The sequence below is a fragment of the Ambystoma mexicanum genome, chromosome 8 (genome assembly GCF_040938575.1).
Source record: "Ambystoma mexicanum isolate Mex_15411 chromosome 8, UKY_AmexF1_1, whole genome shotgun sequence".
NCBI lineage: Eukaryota > Metazoa > Chordata > Amphibia > Caudata > Ambystomatidae > Ambystoma > Ambystoma mexicanum.
The window spans coordinates 38,798,081-38,819,448 of NC_090929.1; the positions used below are offsets into that span (position 1 = coordinate 38,798,081).

Sequence of the window (21,368 nt, forward strand, 5' to 3'; positions counted from 1 at the left end):
GGTGCAAATCCCTAATCCATTCTCCCTCCCGCATCACCACCGGCAAGTCCTGGTGCAAATCTCAGATACATTCTCCCTCCTGCATCACCACCGGCAAGTCCCGTTGAAAATCTCAGATCCATTCTCCCTCCCGCATCACCACCAACACGTCCCGGTGCAAATCCCAGATCCATTCTCCCTCGGGCATCACCACCAACACATCCCGGTGCAAATCCCAGATCCATTCTCCCTCCTGCATCACCACTGGCAAGTCCCGGTGCAAATCCCAGATCCATTCTCCCTCTTGCACCACCACTGACAAGTCCCGGTGCAAATCCCAGATCCATTCTCACTCCCACATCACCACCAGCAAGTCCCGGTGCAATTCCCAGATCCATTCTCCCTCCGGCATCACCAACGGCAAGTCCCGGTGCAAATCCCAGATCCATTCTCCCTCCGGCATCACCAACGGCAAGTCCTGGTGCAAATCCCAGATCCATTCTCCCTCCCGCATCACCACAGGCAAGTCCCAGTGCAAATCTCAGATCAATTCTCCCTCCTACATCACCACCGGCAAGTCCCATTGCAAATCCCAGATCCATTCTCCCTCCTGCATCACCACCGGAAAGTGCCGGTGCAAATCCCAGATCCATTCTCCCTCTTGCACCACCACCCACAAGTCCCGGTGCAAATCCCAGATCCATTCTCCCTCCCACATCACCAGCAGAAAGTCCCGGTGCAATTCCCAGATCCATTCTCCCTCTTGCACCACCACCAACAAGTCCCGGTGCAAATCCCAGATCCATTCTCGGTCCCACATCACCACCAGCAAGTCCCGGTGCAAATCCCAGATCCATTCTCCCTCCCACATCACCACCGGCAAGTCCCATTGCAAATCCCAGATCCATTCTCCATCCTACATCACGACCGGCAAGTCCCGGTGCAAATCCGAGATCCATTCTCCCTCTTGCACCACCACCCACAAGTCCCGGTGCAAATCCCAGATCCATTCTCCCTCCCACATCACCACCAGCAAGTCCCGGTGCAAATCCCAGATCCATTCTCCCTCCCACATCACCACCGGCAAGTCCCATTGCAAATCCGAGGTCCATTCTCCATCCTACATCACGACCGTCAAGTCCCGGTGCAAATCCCAGATCCATTCTGCCTCCAGCATAACCACCAGCAAGTCCCTGTGCAAATCCTAGATCCATTCTCCCTCCCGCATCTCCATCGGCAAGTCCCAGTGCAAATCCCAGATCCATTCTCCCTCTGGCATCACCACCAGCAAGTCCCAGTGCAAATCTCAGATCAATTCTCCCTCCTACATCACCACCAACTAGTCCCAGTGAAAATCTCAGATCAATTCTCCCTCCTACATCACCACCAACAAGTCCCAGTGCAAATCTCAGATCAATTCTCCCTCCCACATCAGCATGGACAAATCCCGGTGCAAATCCCTAATCCATTCTCCCTCCCGCATCACCACCGGCAAGTCCCGGTGCAAATCTCAGATACATTCTCCCTCCCGCATTCACACCGGCAAGTCCCGGTGCAAATCTCAGATCCATTCTCCCTCCCGCAACTCCATCGGCAAGTCCCAGTGCAAATCCCAGATCCATTCTCCCTCTGGCATCACCACCAGCAAGTCCCAGTGCAAATCCCAGATCCATTCTCCCTCCAGCATCACCACCAGCAAGTCCTGGTGCAAATCCCAGATCCATTCTCTCTCTGGCATCACCACCAGCAAGTCCTGGTGCAAATCCCTGATCCATTCTCCCTCCCGCATCTCCATCGTCAAGTCCCAGTGCAAATCCCAGATCCATTCTCCCTCCTGCATCTCCATCGGCAAGCCCCAGTGCAAATCCCAGATCCATTCTCCCTCCTGCATCACCACCAACAAGTCACGGTGCAAATCCCAGATCCATTCTCCCTCCTGCATCTCCATCGGCAAGTCCTGGTGCAAATCCCCAACCCATTCTCCCTCCTGCATCACCACCAGCAAGTCCCAGTGATAATCCCTGATCCATTCTCCCTCCGGCATCACCACCAGCAAGTCCCAGTGCAAATCCCAGATCCATTCTCTCTCCCCCATCACCACCAGCAAGTCCCAGCGCAAATCCCATATCCATTCTCCCTCCTGCATCACCACCAACAAGTCTTGGGGCAAATCCCAGATCCATACTCCCTCCCACATCACCACCAACAAGTCACGGTGCAAATCCCAGATTCATTATCCCTCCTGCATCACCACCTGCAAATCCCAGTGCCAATCCCAGATCCATTCTCCCTTCTGCATGACCACTGGCAAGTCCCAGTGCAAATCCCAGATCCATTCTCCCTCCCATATCACCACCGGCAAGTCGCAGTGCAAATCCTTAATCCATTCTCCCCCCCGCATCACCACCAACAAGTCCCGGTGCAAATCCCAGATCCATTCTCCCTCCTGCATCACCACCGGCAAGTCCCGGTGCAAATCCCTAATCCATTCTCCCTCCCGCATCACCACCGGCAAGTCCTGGTGCAAATCTCAGATACATTCTCCCTCCTGCATCACCAACGGCAAGTCCCGGTGCAAATCTCAGATCCATTCTCCCTCCCGCATCACCACCAAAACATCCCGGTGCAAATCCCAGATCCATTCTCCCTCGGGCATCACCACCAACACATCACGGCGCAATTCCCAGATCCATTCTCCCTCCTGCATCACCACCGGCAAGTCCCGGTGCAAATCCCAGATCCATTCTCCCTCTTGCACCACCACCGACAAGTCCCGGTGCAAATCCCAGATCCATTCTCCCTCCCACATCACCACCAGCAAGTCCCGGTGCAATTCCCACATCCATTCTCCCTCCGGCATCACCAACGGCAAGTCCTGGTGCAAATCCCAGATCCATTCTCCCTCCCGCATCACCAACGGCAAGTCCTGGTGCAAATCCCAGATCCATTCTCCCTCCCGCATCACCACCGGCAAGTCCCAGTGCAAATCTCAGATCAATTCTCCCTCCTACATCACCACCGGCAAGTCCCATTGCAAATCCCAGATCCATTCTCCCTCCTGCATCACCACCGGCAAGTCCCGGTGCAAATCCCAGATCCATTCTCCCTCTTGCACCACCACCCACAAGTCCCGGTGCAAATCCCAGATCCATTCTCCCTCCCACATCACCACCAGCAAGTCCCGGTGCAATTCCCAGATCCATTCTCACTCTTGCACCACCACCCACAAATCCCGGTGCAAATCCCAGATCCATTCTCCCTCCCACATCACCACCAGCGAGTCCCGGTGCAAATCCCAGATCCATTCTCCCTCCCACATCACCACCGGCAAGTCCCATTGCAAATCCCATATCCATTCTCCATCCTACATCACGACCGGCAAGTCCCGGTGCAAATCCCAGATCCATTCTCCATCTTGCACCACCACCCACAAGTCCCGGTGCAAATCCCAGATCCATTCTCCCTCCCACATCACCAGCAGCAAGTCCCGGTGCAAATCCCAGATCCATTCTCCCTCGCACATCACCACCGGCAAGTCCCATTGCAAATCCCAGATCCATTCTCCATCCTACATCACGACCGGCAAGTCCCGATGCAAATCCCAGATCCATTCTCCCTCTTGCACCACCACCGGCAAGTCCCAGTGATAATCCCTGATCCATTCTCCCTCCGGCATCACCACCAGCAAGTCCCAGTGCAAATCCCAGATCCATTCTCTCTCCCCCATCACCACCAGCAAGTCCCAGCGCAAATCCCATATCCATTCTCCCTCCTGCATCACCACCAACAAGTCTTGGGGCAAATCCCAGATCCATACTCCCTCCCGCATCAACACCAACAAGTCACGGTGCAAATCCCAGATTCATTATCCCTCCTGCATCACCACCGGCAAATCCCAGTGCCAATCCCAGATCCATTCTCCCTTCTGCATGACCACTGGCAAGTCCCAGTGCAAATCCCAGATCCATTCTCCCTCCCACATCACCACCGGCAAGTTGCAGTGCAAATCCTTAATCCATTCTCCCCCCCGCATCACCACCAACAAGTCCTGGTGCAAATCCCAGATCCATTCTCCCTCCTGCATCACCACCGGCAAGTCCCGGTGCAAATCCCTAATCCATTCTCCCTCCCGCATCACCACCGGCAAGTCCTGGTGCAAATCTCAGATACATTCTCCCTCCTGCATCACCACCGGCAAGTCCCGGTGCAAATCTCAGATCCATTCTCCCTCCCGCATCACCACCAAAACGTCCCGGTGCAAATCCCAGATCCATTCTCCCTCGGGCATCACCACCAACACATCCCGGCGCAATTCCCAGATCCATTCTCCCTCCTGCATCACCACCGGCAAGTCCCGGTGCAAATCCCAGATCCATTCTCCCTCTTGCACCACCACCGACAAGTCCCGGTGCAAATCCCAGATCCATTCTCCCTCCCACATCACCACCAGCAGGTCCCGGTGCAATTCCCAGATCCATTCTCCCTCCGGCATCACCAACGGCAAGCCCTGGTGCAAATCCCAGATCCATTCTCCCTCCCGCATCACCAACGGCAAGTCCTGGTGCAAATCCCAGATCCATTCTCCCTCCCGCATCACCACCGGCAAGTCCCAGTGCAAATCTCAGATCAATTCTCCCTCCTACATCACCACCGGCAAGTCCCATTGCAAATCCCAGATCCATTCTCCCTCCTGCATCACCACCGGCAAGTCCCGGTGCAAATCCCAGATCCATTCTCCCTCTTGCACCACCACCCACAAGTCCCGGTGCAAATCCCAGATCCATTCTCCCTCCCACATCACCACCAGCAAGTCCCGGTGCAATTCCCAGATCCATTCTCCCTCTTGCACCACCACCCACAAATCCCGGTGCAAATCCCAGATCCATTCTCTCTCCCACATCACCACCAGCGAGTCCCATTGCAAATCCCATATCCATTCTCCATCCTACATCACGACCGGCAAGTCCCGGTGCAAATCCCAGATCCATTCTCCATCTTGCACCACCACCCACAAGTCCCGGTGCAAATCCCAGATCCATTCTCCCTCCCACATCACCAGCAGCAAGTCCCGGTGCAAATCCCAGATCCATTCTCCCTCCCACATCACCACCGGCAAGTCCCATTGCAAATCCCAGATCCATTCTCCATCCTACATCACGACCGGCAAGTCCCAGTGCAAGTCCCAGATCCATTCTCCCTCTTGCACAACCACCGGCAAGTCCCGGTGCAAATCCCAGATCCATTCTCCCTCCCGCAACTCCATCGGCAAGTCCCAGTTCAAATCCCAGATCCATTCTCCCTCTGGCATCACAACCAGCAAGTCCCAGTGCAAATCCCAGATCCATTCTCCCTCCGGCATCACCACCAGCAAGTCCTGGTGCAAATCCCAGATCCATTCTCCCTCCTGCATCTCCATCGGCAAGTCCCAGTGCAAATCTCAGATCAATTCTCCCTCTGGCATCACAACCTGCAAGTCCCAGTGCAAATCCCAGATCCATTCTCCCTCCGGCATCACCACCAGCAAGTCCTGGTGCAAATCCCAGATCCATTCTCCCTCCTGCATCTCCATCGGCAAGTCCCAGTGCAAATCTCAGATCAATTCTCCCTCCTACACCACCACCAAGTCCCAGTGCAAATCTCAGATCAATTCTCCCTCCTGCCTCACCACCAGCAAGTCCTGGTAGAAATCCCAGATCCATTTCTCCCCCCGGCATCACCACCAACAAGTCATGGTGCAAATCCCAGATCCATTCTCCCTCCTGCATCTCCACCGGCAAGTCCCAGTGCAAATCCCAGATCCATTCTCCCTCCTGCATCTCCATCGGCAAGCCCCAGTGCAAATCCCAGATCCATTCTCCCTCCTGCATCACCATCAACAAGTCACGGTGCAAATCCCAGATCCATTCTCCCTCCTGCATCACCACCAGCAAGTCCCAGTGATAATCCCCGATCCATTCTCCCTCCGGCATCACCACCAGTAAGTCCCAGTGCAAATCCCACATCCATTCTCTCTCCCACATCACCACCAGCAAGTCCCAGCGCAAATCCCAGATCCATTCTCCATCCTGCATCACCACCAACAAGTCCCAGTGCAAATCCCAGATCCATTATCCCTCCTGCATCACCACCAACAAGTCTTGGTGCAAATCCCAGATCCATACTCCCTCCCGCATCACCACCAACAAGTCACGGTGCAAATCCCAGATTCATTCTCCCTCATGCATCACCACCGGCAAATCCCAGTGCAAATCCCAGATCCATTCTCCCTCCTGCATCACCACCGGCAAGTCCCAGTGCAAATCCCAGATCCATTCTCCCTTCCACATCACCACCAACAAGTCCCGGTGCAAATCCCAGATCCATTCTCCCTCCTGCATCACCACCGGCAAGTCCCGGTGCAAATCCCTAATCCATTCTCCCTCCCGCATCAACACCACCACGTCCCGGTGCAAATCCCAGATCCATTCTCCCTCGGGCATCACCACCGGCAAGTCCCGGTGCAAATCCCAGATCCATTCTCCCTCTTGCACCACCACCGACAAGTCCCGGTGCAAATCCCAGATCCATTCTCCCTCCCACATCACCACCAGCAAGTCCAGTGCAATTCCCAGATCCATTCTCCCTCTTGCACCACCAATGGCAAGTCCCGGTGCAAATCCCAGATCCATTCTCCCTCCGGCATCACCAATGGCAAGTCCTGGTGCAAATCCCAGATCCATTCTCCCTCCTACATCACCACCGGCAAGTCCCATTGCAAATCCCAGATCCATTCTCCCTCCCGCATCACCACCAACACGTCCCGGTGCAAATCCCAGATCCATTCTACCTCTTGCACCACCACCCACAAGTCCCGGTGCAAATCCCAGATCTATTTTCCCTCCCACATCACCACCAGCAAGTCCCGGTGCAAATCCCAGATCCATTCTCCCTCGGGCATCACCACCGGCAAGTCCCAGTGCAAATCCCAGATCCATTCTCCCTCTTGCACCACCACCGACAAGTCCCGGTGCAAATCCCAGATCCATTCTCCCTCCCACATCACCACCAGCAAGTCCGGTGCAATTCCCAGATCCATTCTCCCTCTGGCATCACCAACGGCAAGTCCCGGTGCAAATCCCAGATCCATTCTCCCTCCGGCATCACCAATGGCAAGTCCTGGTGCAAATCCCAGATCCATTCTCCCTCCCGCATCACCACCGGCAAGTCCCAGTGCAAATCTCAGATCAATTCTCCCTCCTACATCACCACCGGCAAGTCCCATTGCAAATCCCAGATCCATTCTCCCTCCCGCATCACCACCAACACGTCCCGGTGCAAATCCCAGATCCATTCTCCCTCTTGCACCACCACCCACAAGTCCCGGTGCAAATCCCAGATCCATTCTCCCTCCCACATCACCACCAGCAAGTCCCGGTGCAATTTCCAGATCCATTCTCCCTCTTGCACCACCACCCACAAATCCCGGTGCAAATCCCAGATCCATTCTCCCTCCCACATCACCACCAGCGAGTCCCGGTGCAAATCCCAGATCCATTCTCCCTCCCACATCACCACCGGCAAGTCCCATTGCAAATCCCATATCCATTCTCCATCCTACATCACGACCGGCAAGTCCCGGTGCAAATCCCAGATCCATTCTCCATCTTTTACCACCACCCACAAGTCCCGGTGCAAATCCCAGATCCATTCTCCCTCCCACATCACCAGCAGCAAGTCCCGGTGCAAATCCCAGATCCATTCTCCCTCCCACATCACCACCGGCAAGTCCCATTGCAAATCCCAGATCCATTCTCCATCCTACATCACGACCGGCAAGTCCCGTGCAAATCCCAGATCCATTCTCCCTCTTGCACCACCACTGGCAAGTCCCGGTGCAAATCCCAGATCCATTCTCCCTCCCGCAACTCCATCGGCAAGTCCCAGTGCAAATCCCAGATCCATTCTCCCTCTGGCATCACAACCAGCAAGTCCCAATGCAAATCCCAGATCCATTCTCCCTCCGGCATCACCACCAGCAAGTCCTGGTGCAAATCCCAGATCCATTCTCCCTCCTGCATCTCCATCGGCAAGTCCCAGTGCAAATCTCAGATCAATTCTCCCTCTGGCATCACAACCAGCAAGTCCCAGTGCAAATCCCAGATCCATTCTCCCTCCGGCATCACCACCAGCAAGTCCTGGTGCAAATCCCAGATCCATTCTCCCTCCTGCATCTCCATCGGCAAGTCCCAGTGCAAATCTCAGATCAATTCTCCCTCCTACATCACCACCAAGTCCCAGTGCAAATCTCAGATCAATTCTCCCTCCTGCCTCACCACCAGCAAGTCCTGGTAGAAATCCCAGATCCATTTCTCCCCCCGGCATCACCACCAACAAGTCACGGTGCAAATCCCAGATCCATTCTCCCTCCTGCATCTCCATCGGCAAGTCCCAGTGCAAATCCCAGATCCATTCTCCCTCCTGCATCTCCATCGGCAAGCCCCAGTGCAAATCCCAGATCCATTCTCCCTCCTGCATCACCACCAACAAGTCCCAGTGATAATCCCTGATCCATTCTCCCTCCGGCATCACCACCAGTAAGTCCCAGTGCAAATCCCAGATCCATTCTCTCTCCCACATCACCACCAGCAAGTCCCAGCGCAAATCCCAGATCCATTCTCCATCCTGCATCACCACCAACAAGTCCCAGTGCAAATCCCAGATCCATTATCCCTCCTGCATCACCACCAACAAGTCTTGGTGCAAATCCCAGATCCATACTCCCTCCCGCATCACCACCAACACGTCACGGTGCAAATCCCAGATTCATTCTCCCTCCTGCATCACCACCGGCAAGTCCCAGTGCAAATCCCAGATCCATTCTCCCTCCCACATCACCACCAACAAGTCCCGGTGCAAATCCCAGATCCATTCTCCCTCCTGCATCACCACCGGCAAGTCCGGGTGCAAATCCCTAATCCATTCTCCCTCCCGCATCAACACCACCACGTCCCGGTGCAAATCCCAGATCCATTCTCCCTCGGGCATCACCACCGGCAAGTCCCGGTGCAAATCCCAGATCCATTCTCCCTCTTGCACCACCACCGACAAGTCCCGGTGCAAATCCCAGATCCATTCTCCCTCCTACATCACCACCAGCAAGTCCGGTGCAATTCCCAGATCCATTCTCCCTCTTGCACCACCAACGGCAAGTCCCGGTGCAAATCCCAGATCCATTCTCCCTCCGGCATCACCAATGGCAAGTCCTGGTGCAAATCCCAGATCCATTCTCCCTCCCGCATCACCACCGGCAAGTCCCAGTGCAAATCTCAGATCAATTCTCCCTCCTACATCACCACCGGCAAGTCCCATTGCAAATCCCAGATCCATTCTCCCTCCCGCATCACCACCAACACGTCCCGGTGCAAATCCCATATCCATTCTACCTCTTGCACCACCACCCACAAGTCCCAGTGCAAATCCCAGATCCATTCTCCCTCCCACATCACCACCAGCAAGTCCCGGTGCAATTCCCAGATCCATTCTCCCTCTTGCACCACCACCCACAAGTCCCGGTGCAAATCCCAGATATATTTTCCCTCCCACATCACCACCAGCAAGTCCCGGTGCAAATCCCAGATCCATTCTCCCTCGGGCATCACCACCGGCAAGTCCCAGTGCAAATCCCAGATCCATTCTCCCTCTTGCACCACCACCGACAAGTCCTGGTGCAAATCCCAGATCCATTCTCCCTCCCACATCACCACCAGCAAGTCCGGTGCAATTCCCAGATCCATTCTCCCTCTGGCATCACCAACGGCAAGTCCCGGTGCAAATCCCAGATCCATTCTCCCTCCGGCATCACCAATGGCAAGTCCTGGTGCAAATCCCAGATCCATTCTCCCTCCCGCATCACCACCGGCAAGTCCCAGTGCAAATCTCAGATCAATTCTCCCTCCTACATCACCACCGGCAAGTCCCATTGCAAATCCCAGATCCATTCTCCCTCCCGCATCACCACCAACACGTCCCGGTGCAAATCCCAGATCCATTCTACCTCTTGCACCACCACCCACAAGTCCCGGTGCAAATCCCAGATCCATTCTCCCTCCCACATCACCACCAGCAAGTCCCGGTGCAATTCCCAGATCCATTCTCCCTCTTGCACCACCACCCACAAGTCCCGGTGCAAATCCCAGATCTATTTTCCCTCCCACATCACCACCAGCAAGTCCCGGTGCAAATCCCAGATCCATTCTCCCTCCCACATCACCACCGGCAAGTCCCATTGCAAATCCCAGATCCATTCTCCATCCTACATCACGACCGGCAAGTCCCGTTGCAAATCCCAGATCCATTCTCCCTCTTGCACCACCACCCACAAGTCCTGGTGCAAATCCCAGATCCATTCTCCCTCCCACATCACCAGCAGCAAGTCCCGGTGCAAATCCAAGATCCATTCTCCCTCCCACATCACCACCGGCAAGTCCCATTGCAAATCCCAGATCCATTCTCAATCCTACATCACGACCGGCAAGTCCCGGTGCAAATCCCAGATCCATTCTCCCTCTTGCACCACCACCGGCAAGTCCTGGTGCAAATCCCAGATCCATTCTGCCTCCAGCATCACCACCAGCAAGTCCCTGTGCAAATCACAGATCCATTCTCCCTCCCGCATCTCCATCGGCAAGTCCCAGTGCAAATCTCAGATCCATTCTCCCTCTGGCATCACCACCAGCAAGTCCCAGTGCAAATCTCAGATCAATTCTCCCTCCTACATCACCACCAACAAGTCCCAGTGCAAATCTCAGATCAATTCTCCCTCCTACATCACCACCAGCAAATCCCAGTGCAAATCCCTAATCCATTCTCCCTCCCGCATCACCACCGGCAAGTCCCGGTGCAAATCTCAGATACATTCTCCCTCCCGCATCACCACCGGCAAGTCCTTGTGCAAATCTCAGATCCATTCTCCCTCCCGCAACTCCATCGGCAAGTCCCAGTGCAAATCCCAGATGCATTCTCCCTCTGGCATCACCACCAGCAAGTCCCAGTGCAAATCCCAGATCCATTCTCCCTCCGGCATCGCCACCAACAAGTCCTGGTGCAAATCCCAGATCCATTCTCCCTCCGGCATCACCACCAGCAAGTCCTGGTGCAAATCCCAGATCCATTCTCCCTCCTGCATCTCCATCGGCAAGTCCCAGTGCAAATCTCAGATCAATTTTCCCTCCTACATCACCACCAACAAGTCCTAGTGCAAATCTCAGATCAATTCTCCCTCCTGCCTCACCACCAGCAAGTCCCGGTACAAATCCCAGAACCATTTCTACCCCCGGCATCACCACCAACAAGTCATGGTGCAAATCCCAGATCCATTCTCCCTCCCGCATCTCCATCGGCAAGTCCCAGTGCAAATCCCAGATCCATTCTCCCTCCTGCATCTCCATCGGCAAGCCCAGTGCAAATCCCAGATCCATTCTCCCTCCTGCATCACCACCAACAAGTCACGGTGCAAATCTCAGATCCATTCTCCCTCCTGCATCTCCATCAGCAAGTCCCAGCGCAAATCCCAGATCCATTCTCCCTCCTGCATCACCACCAACATGTCCCAGTGCAAATCCCAGATCCATTCTCTCTCCCACATCACCACCAGCAAGTCCCAGCGCAAATCCCAGATCCATTCTCCCTCCTGCATCACCACCAACAGGTCCCAGTGCAAATCCCAGATCCATTCTCCCTCCTGCATCACCACCAACAAGTCTTGGTGCAAATCCCAGATCCATACTCCCTCCCGCATCACCACCAACAAGTCACGGTGCAAATCCCAGATCCATTCTCCCTCCCGCATCTCCATCGGCAAGTCCTGGTGCAAATCCCAGATCCATTCTCCCTCCCGCATCTCCATCGGCAAGTTCCAGTGCAAACCCCAGATCCATTCTCCCTCCTGCATCACCACCAACAAGTCACGCTGCAAATCCCAGATCCATTCTCCCTCCCGCATCTCCATCGGCAAGTCCCATTGCAAATCCCAGATCCATTCTCCCTCCTGCATCACCACCAACAAGTCACGGTGCAAATCCCAGATCCATTCTCCCTCCCACATCACCACCATCAAGTCCCGGTGCAAATCCCAGATCCATTCACCCTCCGGCGTCACCACTGACAGGTCCCGGTGCAAATCTCAGATCCATTCTCCCTCCTGCACCACCACCGGCAAGTCCTGGTGCAAATCCCAGATCCATTCTCCCACCGGCATCACCACCAGCAAGTCCCAGTGCAAATCCCAGATCCATTCTTCCTCCTGCATCACCACCAACAAGTCACGGTGCAAATCCCAGATCCATTCTCCCTCCCGCATCTCCATCGGCAAGTCCTGGTGCAAATCCCATATCCATTCTCCCTCCGGCATCACCACCAGCAAGTCCCAGTGCAAATCCCAGATCCAGTCTCTCTCCCACATCACCACCAGCAAGTCCCAGTGCAAATCCCAGATCCATTCTCCCTCCAGCATCACCACCAGCAAGTCCCAGTGCAAATCCCAGATCCATTTTCCCTCCTGCATCACCACCACCAAGTCTCAGTGAAAATCCCAGATCCATTCTCACTCCTGCATCACCACTGTCCCAGTGCAATTCCCAGATCCATTCTCCATCCGGCATCACCATCAGCAAGTCCCAGTGCAAATCCCAGATTCATTCTCCCTCCTGCATCACCACCAGCAAGTCCCAGTGCAAATCCCAGATCCATTCTCACTCCAGCATCACCACCAGTAAGTCCCAGTGCAAATACCCGATCCATTCTCCCTCCTGCATCACCACCAACAAGTCACAGTGCAAATCCCAGATCCATTCTCCCTTCTGCATCTCCATCGGCAAGTCCTGGTGCAAATCCCAGATCCATTCTCCCTCCCGCATCTCCATCGGCAAGTCCCAGTGCAAATCCCAGATCCATTCTCCCTCCTTCATCTCCATCGGCAAGTCCCAGTGCAAATCCCAGATCCATTCTCCCTCCTGCATCACCACCAACAAGTGACGGTGCAAATCCCAGATCCATTCTCCCTCCTGCATCTCCATCGGCAAGACCTAGTGCAAATCCCAGATCCATTCTCCCTCCTGCATCACCACCAACAAGTGACGGTGCAAATCCCAGATCAATTCTCCCTCCGGCATCACCAGTGACAGGTCCCAGTGCAAATCCCAGATCCATTCTCCCTCCTGCATCACCACCAGCAAGTCCCGGTGCAATTCCCAGATCCATTCTCCCTCTTGCACCACCACCCACAAGTCCCGGTGCAAATCCCAGATCTATTTTCCCTCCCACATCACCACCAGCAAGTCCCGGTGCAAATCCCAGATCCTTTCTCCCTCCCACATCACCACCGGCAAGTCCCATTGCAAATCCCAGATTCATTCTCCCTCCTGCATCACCACCAGCAAGTCCCAGTGCAAATCCCAGATCCATTCTCACTCCAGCATCACCACCAGTAAGTCCCAGTGCAAATACCCGATCCATTCTCCCTCCTGCATCACCACCAACAAGTAACAGTGCAAATCCCAGATCCATTCTCCCTTCTGCATCTCCATCGGCAAGTCCTGGTGCAAATCCCAGATCCATTCTCCCTCCCGCATCTCCATCGGCAAGTCCCAGTGCAAATCCCAGATCCATTCTCCCTCCTGCATCACCACCAACAAGTCACGGTGCAAATCCCAGATCCATTCTCCCTCCCACATCACCACCATCAAGTCCCGGTGCAAATCCCAGATCCATTCTCCCTCCGGCATCACCACTGACAGGTCCCGGTGCAAATCCCAGATCCATTCTCCCTCCCACATCACCAGCAGCAAGTCCCGGTGCAAATCCCAGATCCATTCTCCCTCCCACATCACCACCGGCAAGTCCCATTGCAAATCCCAGATCCATTCTCCATCCTACATCACGACCGGCAAGTCCCGGTGCAAATCCCAGATCCATTCTCCCTCTTGCACCACCACCGGCAAGTCCCAGTGCAAATCCCAGATCCATTCTCCCTCCCGCAACTCCATCGGCAAGTCCCAGTGCAAATCCCAGATCCATTCTCCCTCTGGCATCACAACCAGCAAGTCCCAGTGCAAATCCCAGATCCATTCTCCCTCCGGCATCACCACCAGCAAGTCCTGGTGCAAATCCCAGATCCATTCTCCCTCCTGCATCTCCATCGGCAAGTCCCAGTGCAAATCTCAGATCAATTCTCCCTCTGGCATCACAACCAGCAAGTCCCAGTGCAAATCCCAGATCCATTCTCCCTCCGGCATCACCACCAGCAAGTCCTGGTGCAAATCCCAGATCCATTCTCCCTCCTGCATCTCCATCGGCAAGTCCCAGTGCAAATCTCAGATCAATTCTCCCTCCTACATCACCACCAAGTCCCAGTGCAAATCTCAGATCAATTCTCCCTCCTGCCTCACCACCAGCAAGTCCTGGTAGAAATCCCAGATCCATTTCTCCCCCCGGCATCACCACCAACAAGTCACGGTGCAAATCCCAGATCCATTCTCCCTCCTGCATCTCCATCGGCAAGTCCCAGTGCAAATCCCAGATCCATTCTCCCTCCTGCATCTCCATCGGCAAGCCCCAGTGCAAATCCCAGATCCATTCTCCCTCCTGCATCACCATCAACAAGTCACGGTGCAAATCCCAGATCCATTCTCCCTCCTGCATCACCACCAGCAAGTCCCAGTGATAATCCCCGATCCATTCTCCCTCCGGCATCACCACCAGTAAGTCCCAGTGCAAATCCCAGATCCATTCTCTCTCCCACATCACCACCAGCAAGTCCCAGCGCAAATCCCAGATCCATTCTCCATCCTGCATCACCACCAACAAGTCCCAGTGCAAATCCCAGATCCATTATCCCTCCTGCATCACCACCAACAAGTCTTGGTGCAAATCCCAGATCCATACTCCCTCCCGCATCACCACCAACAAGTCACGGTGCAAATCCCAGATTCATTCTCCCTCCTGCATCACCACCGGCAAGTCCCAGTGCAAATCCCAGATCCATTCTCCCTCCCACATCACCACCAACAAGTCCCGGTGCAAATCCCAGATCCATTCTCCCTCCTGCATCACCACCGGCAAGTCCCGGTGCAAATCCCTAATCCATTCTCCCTCCCGCATCAACACCACCACGTCCCGGTGCAAATCCCAGATCCATTCTCCCTCGGGCATCACCACCGGCAAGTCCCGGTGCAAATCCCAGATCCATTCTCCCTCTTGCACCACCACCGACATGTCCCGGTGCAAATCCCAGATCCATTCTCCCTCCCACATCACCACCAGCAAGTCCGGTGCAATTCCCAGATCAATTCTCCCTCTTGCACCACCAACGGCAAGTCCCGGTGCAAATCCCAGATCCATTCTCCCTCCGGCATCACCAATGGCAAGTCCTGGTGCAAATCCCAGATCCATTCTCCCTCCCGCATCACCACCGGCAAGTCCCAGTGCAAATCTCAGATCAATTCTCCCTCCTACATCACCACCGGCAAGTCCCATTGCAAATCCCAGATCCATTCTCCCTCCCGCATCACCACCAACACGTCCCGGTGCAAATCCCAGATCCATTCTACCTCTTGCACCACCACCCACAAGTCCCAGTGCAAATCCCAGATCCATTCTCCCTCCCACATCACCACCAGCAAGTCCCGGTGCAATACCCAGATCCATTCTCCCTCTTGCACCACCACCCACAAGTCCCGGTGCAAATCCCAGATCTATTTTCCCTCCCACATCACCACCAGCAAGTCCCGGTGCAAATCCCAGATCCATTCTCCCTCGGGCATCACCACCGGCAAGTCCCAGTGCAAATCCCAGATCCATTCTCCCTCTTGCACCACCACCGACAAGTCCCGGTGCAAATCCCAGATCCATTCTCCCTCCCACATCACCACCAGCAAGTCCGGTGCAATTCCCAGATCCATTCTCCCTCTGGCATCACCAACGGCAAGTCCCGGTGCAAATCCCAGATCCATTCTCCCTCCGGCATCACCAATGGCAAGTCCTGGTGCAAATCCCAGATCCATTCTCCCTCCCGCATCACCACCGGCAAGTCCCAGTGCAAATCTCAGATCAATTCTCCCTCCTACATCACCACCGGCAAGTCCCATTGCAAATCCCAGATCCATTCTCCCTCCCGCATCACCACCAACACGTCCCGGTGCAAATCCCAGATCCATTCTACCTCTTGCACCACCACCCACAAGTCCCGGTGCAAATCCCAGATCCATTCTCCCTCCCACATCACCACCAGCAAGTCCCGGTGCAATTCCCAGATCCATTCTCCCTCTTGCACCACCACCCACAAGTCCCGGTGCAAATCCCAGATCTATTTTCCCTCCCACATCACCACCAGCAAGTCCCGGTGCAAATCCCAGATCCATTCTCCCTCCCACATCACCACCGGCAAGTCCCATTGCAAATCCCAGATCCATTCTCCATCCTACATCACGACCGACAAGTCCCGGTGCAAATCCCAGATCCATTCTCCCTCTTGCACCACCACCCACAAGTCCTGGTGCAAATCCCAGATCCATTCTCCCTCCCACATCACCAGCAACAAGTCCCGGTGCAAATCCAAGATCCATTCTCCCTCCCACATCACCACCGGCAAGTCCCATTGCAAATCCCAGATCCATTCTCAATCCTACATCACGACCGGCAAGTCCCGGTGCAAATCCCAGATCCATTCTCCCTCTTGCACCACCACCGGCAAGTCCTGGTGCAAATCCCAGATCCATTCTGCCTCCAGCATCACCACCAGCAAGTCCCTGTGCAAATCACAGATCCATTCTCCCTCCCGCATCTCCATCGGCAAGTCCCAGTGCAAATCCCAGATCCATTCTCCCTCTGGCATCACCACCAGCAAGTCCCAGTGCAAATCTCAGATCAATTCTCCCTCCTACATCACCACCAACAAGTCCCAGTGCAAATCTCAGATCAATTCTCCCTCCTACATCACCACCAGCAAATCCCAGTGCAAATCCCTAATCCATTCTCCCTCCCGCATCACCACCGGCAAGTCCCGGTGCAAATCTCAGATACATTCTCCCTCCCGCATCACCACCGGCAAGTCCTGGTGCAAATCTCAGATCCATTCTCCCTCCCGCAACTCCATCGGCAAGTCCCAGTGCAAATCCCAGATCCATTCTCCCTCTGGCATCACCACCAGCAAGTCCCAGTGCAAATCCCAGATCCATTCTCCCTCCGGCATCGCCACCAACAAGTCCTGGTGCAAATCCCAGATCCATTCTCCCTCCGGCATCACCACCAGCAAGTCCTGGTGCAAATCCCAGATCCATTCTCCCTCCTGCATCTCCATCGGCAAGTCCCAATGCAAATCTCAGATCAATTTTCCCTCCTACATCACCACCAACAAGTCCTAGTGCAAATCTCAGATCAATTCTCCCTCCTGCCTCACCGCCAGCAAGTCCCGGTACAAATCCCAGAACCATTTCTACCCCCGGCATCACCACCAACAAGTCATGGTGCAAATCCCAGATCCATTCTCCCTCCCGCATCTCCATCGGCAAGTCCCAGTGCAAATCCGAGATCCATTCTCCCTCCTGCATCTCCATCGGCAAGCCCCAGTGCAAATCCCAGATCCATTCTCCCTCCTGCATCACCACCAACAAGTCACGGTGCAAATCTCAGATCCATTCTCCCTCCTGCATCTCCATCGGCAAGTCCCAGCGCAAATCCCAGATCCATTCTCCCTCCTGCATCACCACCAACAGGTCCCAGTGCAAATCCCAGATCCATTCTCTCTCCCACATCACCACCAGCAAGTCCCAGCGCAAATCCCAGATCCATTCTCCCTCCTGCATCACCACCAACAGGTCCCAGTGCAAATCCCAGATCCATTCTCCCTCCTGCATCACCACCAACAAGTCTTGGTGCAAATCCCAGATCCATACTCCCTCCCGCATCACCACCAACAAGTCACGGTGCAAATCCCAGATCCATTCTCCCTCCCGCATCTCCATCGGCAAGTCCTGGTGCAAATCCCAGATCCATTCTCCCTCCCGCATCTCCATCGGCAAGTTCCAGTGCAAACCCCAGATCCATTCTCCCTCCTGCATCACCACCAACAAGTCACGCTGCAAATCCCAGATCCATTCTCCCTCCCGCATCTCCATCGGCAAGTCCCAGTGCAAATCCCAGATCCATTCTCCCTCCTGCATCACCACCAACAAGTCACGGTGCAAATCCCAGATCCATTCTCCCTCCCACATCACCACCATCAAGTCCCGGTGCAAATCCCAGATCCATTCTCCCTCCGGCATCACCACTGACAGGTCCCGGTGCAAATCTCAGATCCATTCTCCCTCCTGCACCACCACCGGCAAGTCCTGGTGCAAATCCCAGATCCATTCTCCCACCGGCATCACCACCAGCAAGTCCCAGTGCAAATCCCAGATCCATTCTCCCTCCCGCATCTCCATCGGCAAGTCCTGGTGCAAATCCCATATCCATTCTCCCTCCGGCATCACCACCAGCAAGTCCCAGTGCAAATCCCAGATCCATTCTCTCTCCCACATCACCACCAGCAAGTCCCAGTGCAAATCCCAGATCCATTCTCCCTCCAGCATCACCACCAGCAAGTCCCAGTGCAAATCCCAGATCCATTTTCCCTCCTGCATCACCACCACCAAGTCTCAGTGAAAATCCCAGATCCATTCTCACTCCTGCATCACCACCGTCCCAGTGCAATTCCCAGATCCATTCTCCATCCGGCATCACCATCAGCAAGTCCCAGTGCAAATCCCAGATTCATTCTCCCTCCTGCATCACCACCAGCAAGTCCCAGTGCAAATCCCAGATCCATTCTCACTCCAGCATCACCACCAGTAAGTCCCAGTGCAAATACCCGATCCATTCTCCCTCCTGCATCACCACCAACAAGTCACAGTGCAAATCCCAGATCCATTCTCCCTTCTGCATCTCCATCGGCAAGTCCTGGTGCAAATCCCAGATCCATTCTCCCTCCCGCATCTCCATCGGCAAGTCCCAGTGCAAATCCCAGATCCATTCTCCCTCCTTCATCTCCATCGGCAAGTCCCAGTGCAAATCCCAGATCCATTCTCCCTCCTGCATCACCACCAACAAGTGACGGTGCAAATCCCAGATCCATTCTCCCTCCTGCATCTCCATCGGCAAGACCTAGTGCAAATCCCAGATCCATTCTCCCTCCTGCATCACCACCAACAAGTGACGGTGCAAATCCCAGATCAATTCTCCCTCCGGCATCACCAGTGACAGGTCCCAGTGCAAATCCCAGATCCATTCTCCCTCCTGCATCACCACCAACAAGTCACAGTGAAAATCCCAGATCCATTCTCCCTCCCGCATCTCCATCGGCAAGTCCTGGTGCAAATCCCAGATCCATTCTCCCTCCCACATCACCACCGACGAGTCCCAGTGCAAATCCCAGATCCATTCACCCTCCCGAATCTCCATCGGCAAGTCCCACTGCAAATCTCAGATCCATTCTCCCTCCCACATCACCACCATCAAGTCTTGGTGCAAATCCCAGATCTATTCTCCACCCGGGCATCACCACTGACAGGTCCTGGTGCAAATCCCAGATCCATTCTCCCTCCTGCACCACCACCGGCAAGTCCCGGTGCAAATCCCAGATCCATTCTCCCTCCGGGCATCACCACAGACAAGTCCCGGTACAAATCCCAGATCCATTCTCCCTCCTGCATCACCAAGGACAAGTCCTGGTGCAAATCCCAGATCCATTCTCCCTCCCGCATCACCACCAGCAAGTCCCAATGCAAATCCCTGATCCATTCTCCCTCTGGCATCACCACCATCAAGTCCCGGTACAAATCCCAGATCCATTCTCCCTCCTGCCTCACCACGGAAAAGTCCCGGTGCAAATCCCAGATCCATTCTCCCTCCGGCATCACCACCAGCAAGTCCCAGTGCAAATCCCAGATCCATTCTCCCTCCTGCACCACCACGGACAAGTCCCGGTGCAAATCCCAGATCCATTCTCCCTCCTGCCTCACCACCGACAAGTCCCAGTGCAAATCCCAAATCCATTCTCCCTCCGGCATCACCACCAGCAAGTCCCGGTACAAATCCCAGATCCATTCTACCTCCTGCATCACCACGGACAAGTCCCGGTGCAAATCCCAAATCCATTCTCCCTCCAGCATCACCACCGGCAAGTCGTGGTGAAAATCACAGATCCATTCTCCCTCCCGCATCACCACCGGGAAGTCCCAGTGCAAATCCCGGATCCATTCTCCCTCCGGCATCACCACCAGCAAGTCCTGGTGCAAATCCCAGATCCATTCTCCCTCCTGCATCTCCATCGGCAAGTCCCAGTGCAAATCTCAGATCAATTCTCCCTCCTACATCACCACCAACAAGTCCCAGTGCAAATCTCAGATCAATTCTCCCTCCTGCCTCACCACCAGCAAGTCCCGGTACAAATCCCAGATCCATTTCTCCCCCCGGCATCACCACCAAAAAGTCACGGTGCAAATCCCAGATCCATTCTCCCTCCTGCATCACCACCAACAAGTCTCTGTGCAAATCCCAGATCCATTCTCCCTCCTGCATCTCCATCGGCAAGTCCTGATGCAAATATCCAACCCATTCTCCCTCCTGCATCACCACCAGCAAGTCCCAGTGATAATCCCCGATCCATTCTCCCTCCGACATCACCACCAGCAAGTCCCAGTGCAAATCCCAGATCCATTCTCTCTCCCACATCACTACCAGCAAGTCCCAGCGCAAATCCCAGATCCATTCTCCTTCTTGCATCACCACCAACAAGTCCCAGTGCAAATCCCAGATCCATTCTCCCTCCCGCATCTCCATCGGCAAGTCCCACTGCAAATCTCAGATCCATTCTCCCTTCCACATCACCACCATCAAGTCCCGGTGCAAATCCCAGATCTATTCTCCCTCCGGGGCATCACCACTGACAGGTCCTGGTGCAAATCCCAGATCCATTCTCCCTCCTGCACCACCACCGGCAAGTCCCGGTGCAAATCCCAGATTCTCCCTCCGGGCATCACCACAGACAAGTCCCGGTACAAATCCCAGATCCATTCTCCCTCCTGCATCACCAAGGACAAGTCCTGGTGCAAATCCCAGATCCATTCTCCCTCCCGCATCACCACCAGCAAGTCCCAATGCAAATCCCAGATCCATTCTCCCTCTGGCATCACCACCATCAAGTCCCGGTGCAAATCCCAGATCCATTCTCCCTCCGGCATCACCACCAGCAAGTCCCAGTGCAAATCCCAGATCCATTCTCCCTCCTGCACCACCACGGACAAGTCCCGGTGCAAATCCCAGATCCATTCTCCCTCCTGCCTCACCACCGACAAGTCCCAGTGCAAATCCCAGATCCA

At 54.7% G+C, this 21,368-nt stretch overlaps 1 protein-coding gene across 1 annotated transcript; it reads left to right on the top strand.

Moving 5' to 3' along the window:
- The first annotated feature begins 2,276 nt into the window (after positions 1-2,276).
- Positions 2,277-11,213, top strand: LOC138471420 (mucin-3A-like). Its single transcript, XM_069609057.1, has 2 exons — positions 2,277-3,000; positions 9,697-11,213. The coding sequence occupies exons 1-2, from the start codon at positions 2,277-2,279 to the stop codon at positions 11,211-11,213; spliced, it is 2,241 nt and encodes a 746-aa protein (XP_069465158.1).
- The last annotated feature ends 10,155 nt before the right edge of the window (positions 11,214-21,368 follow it).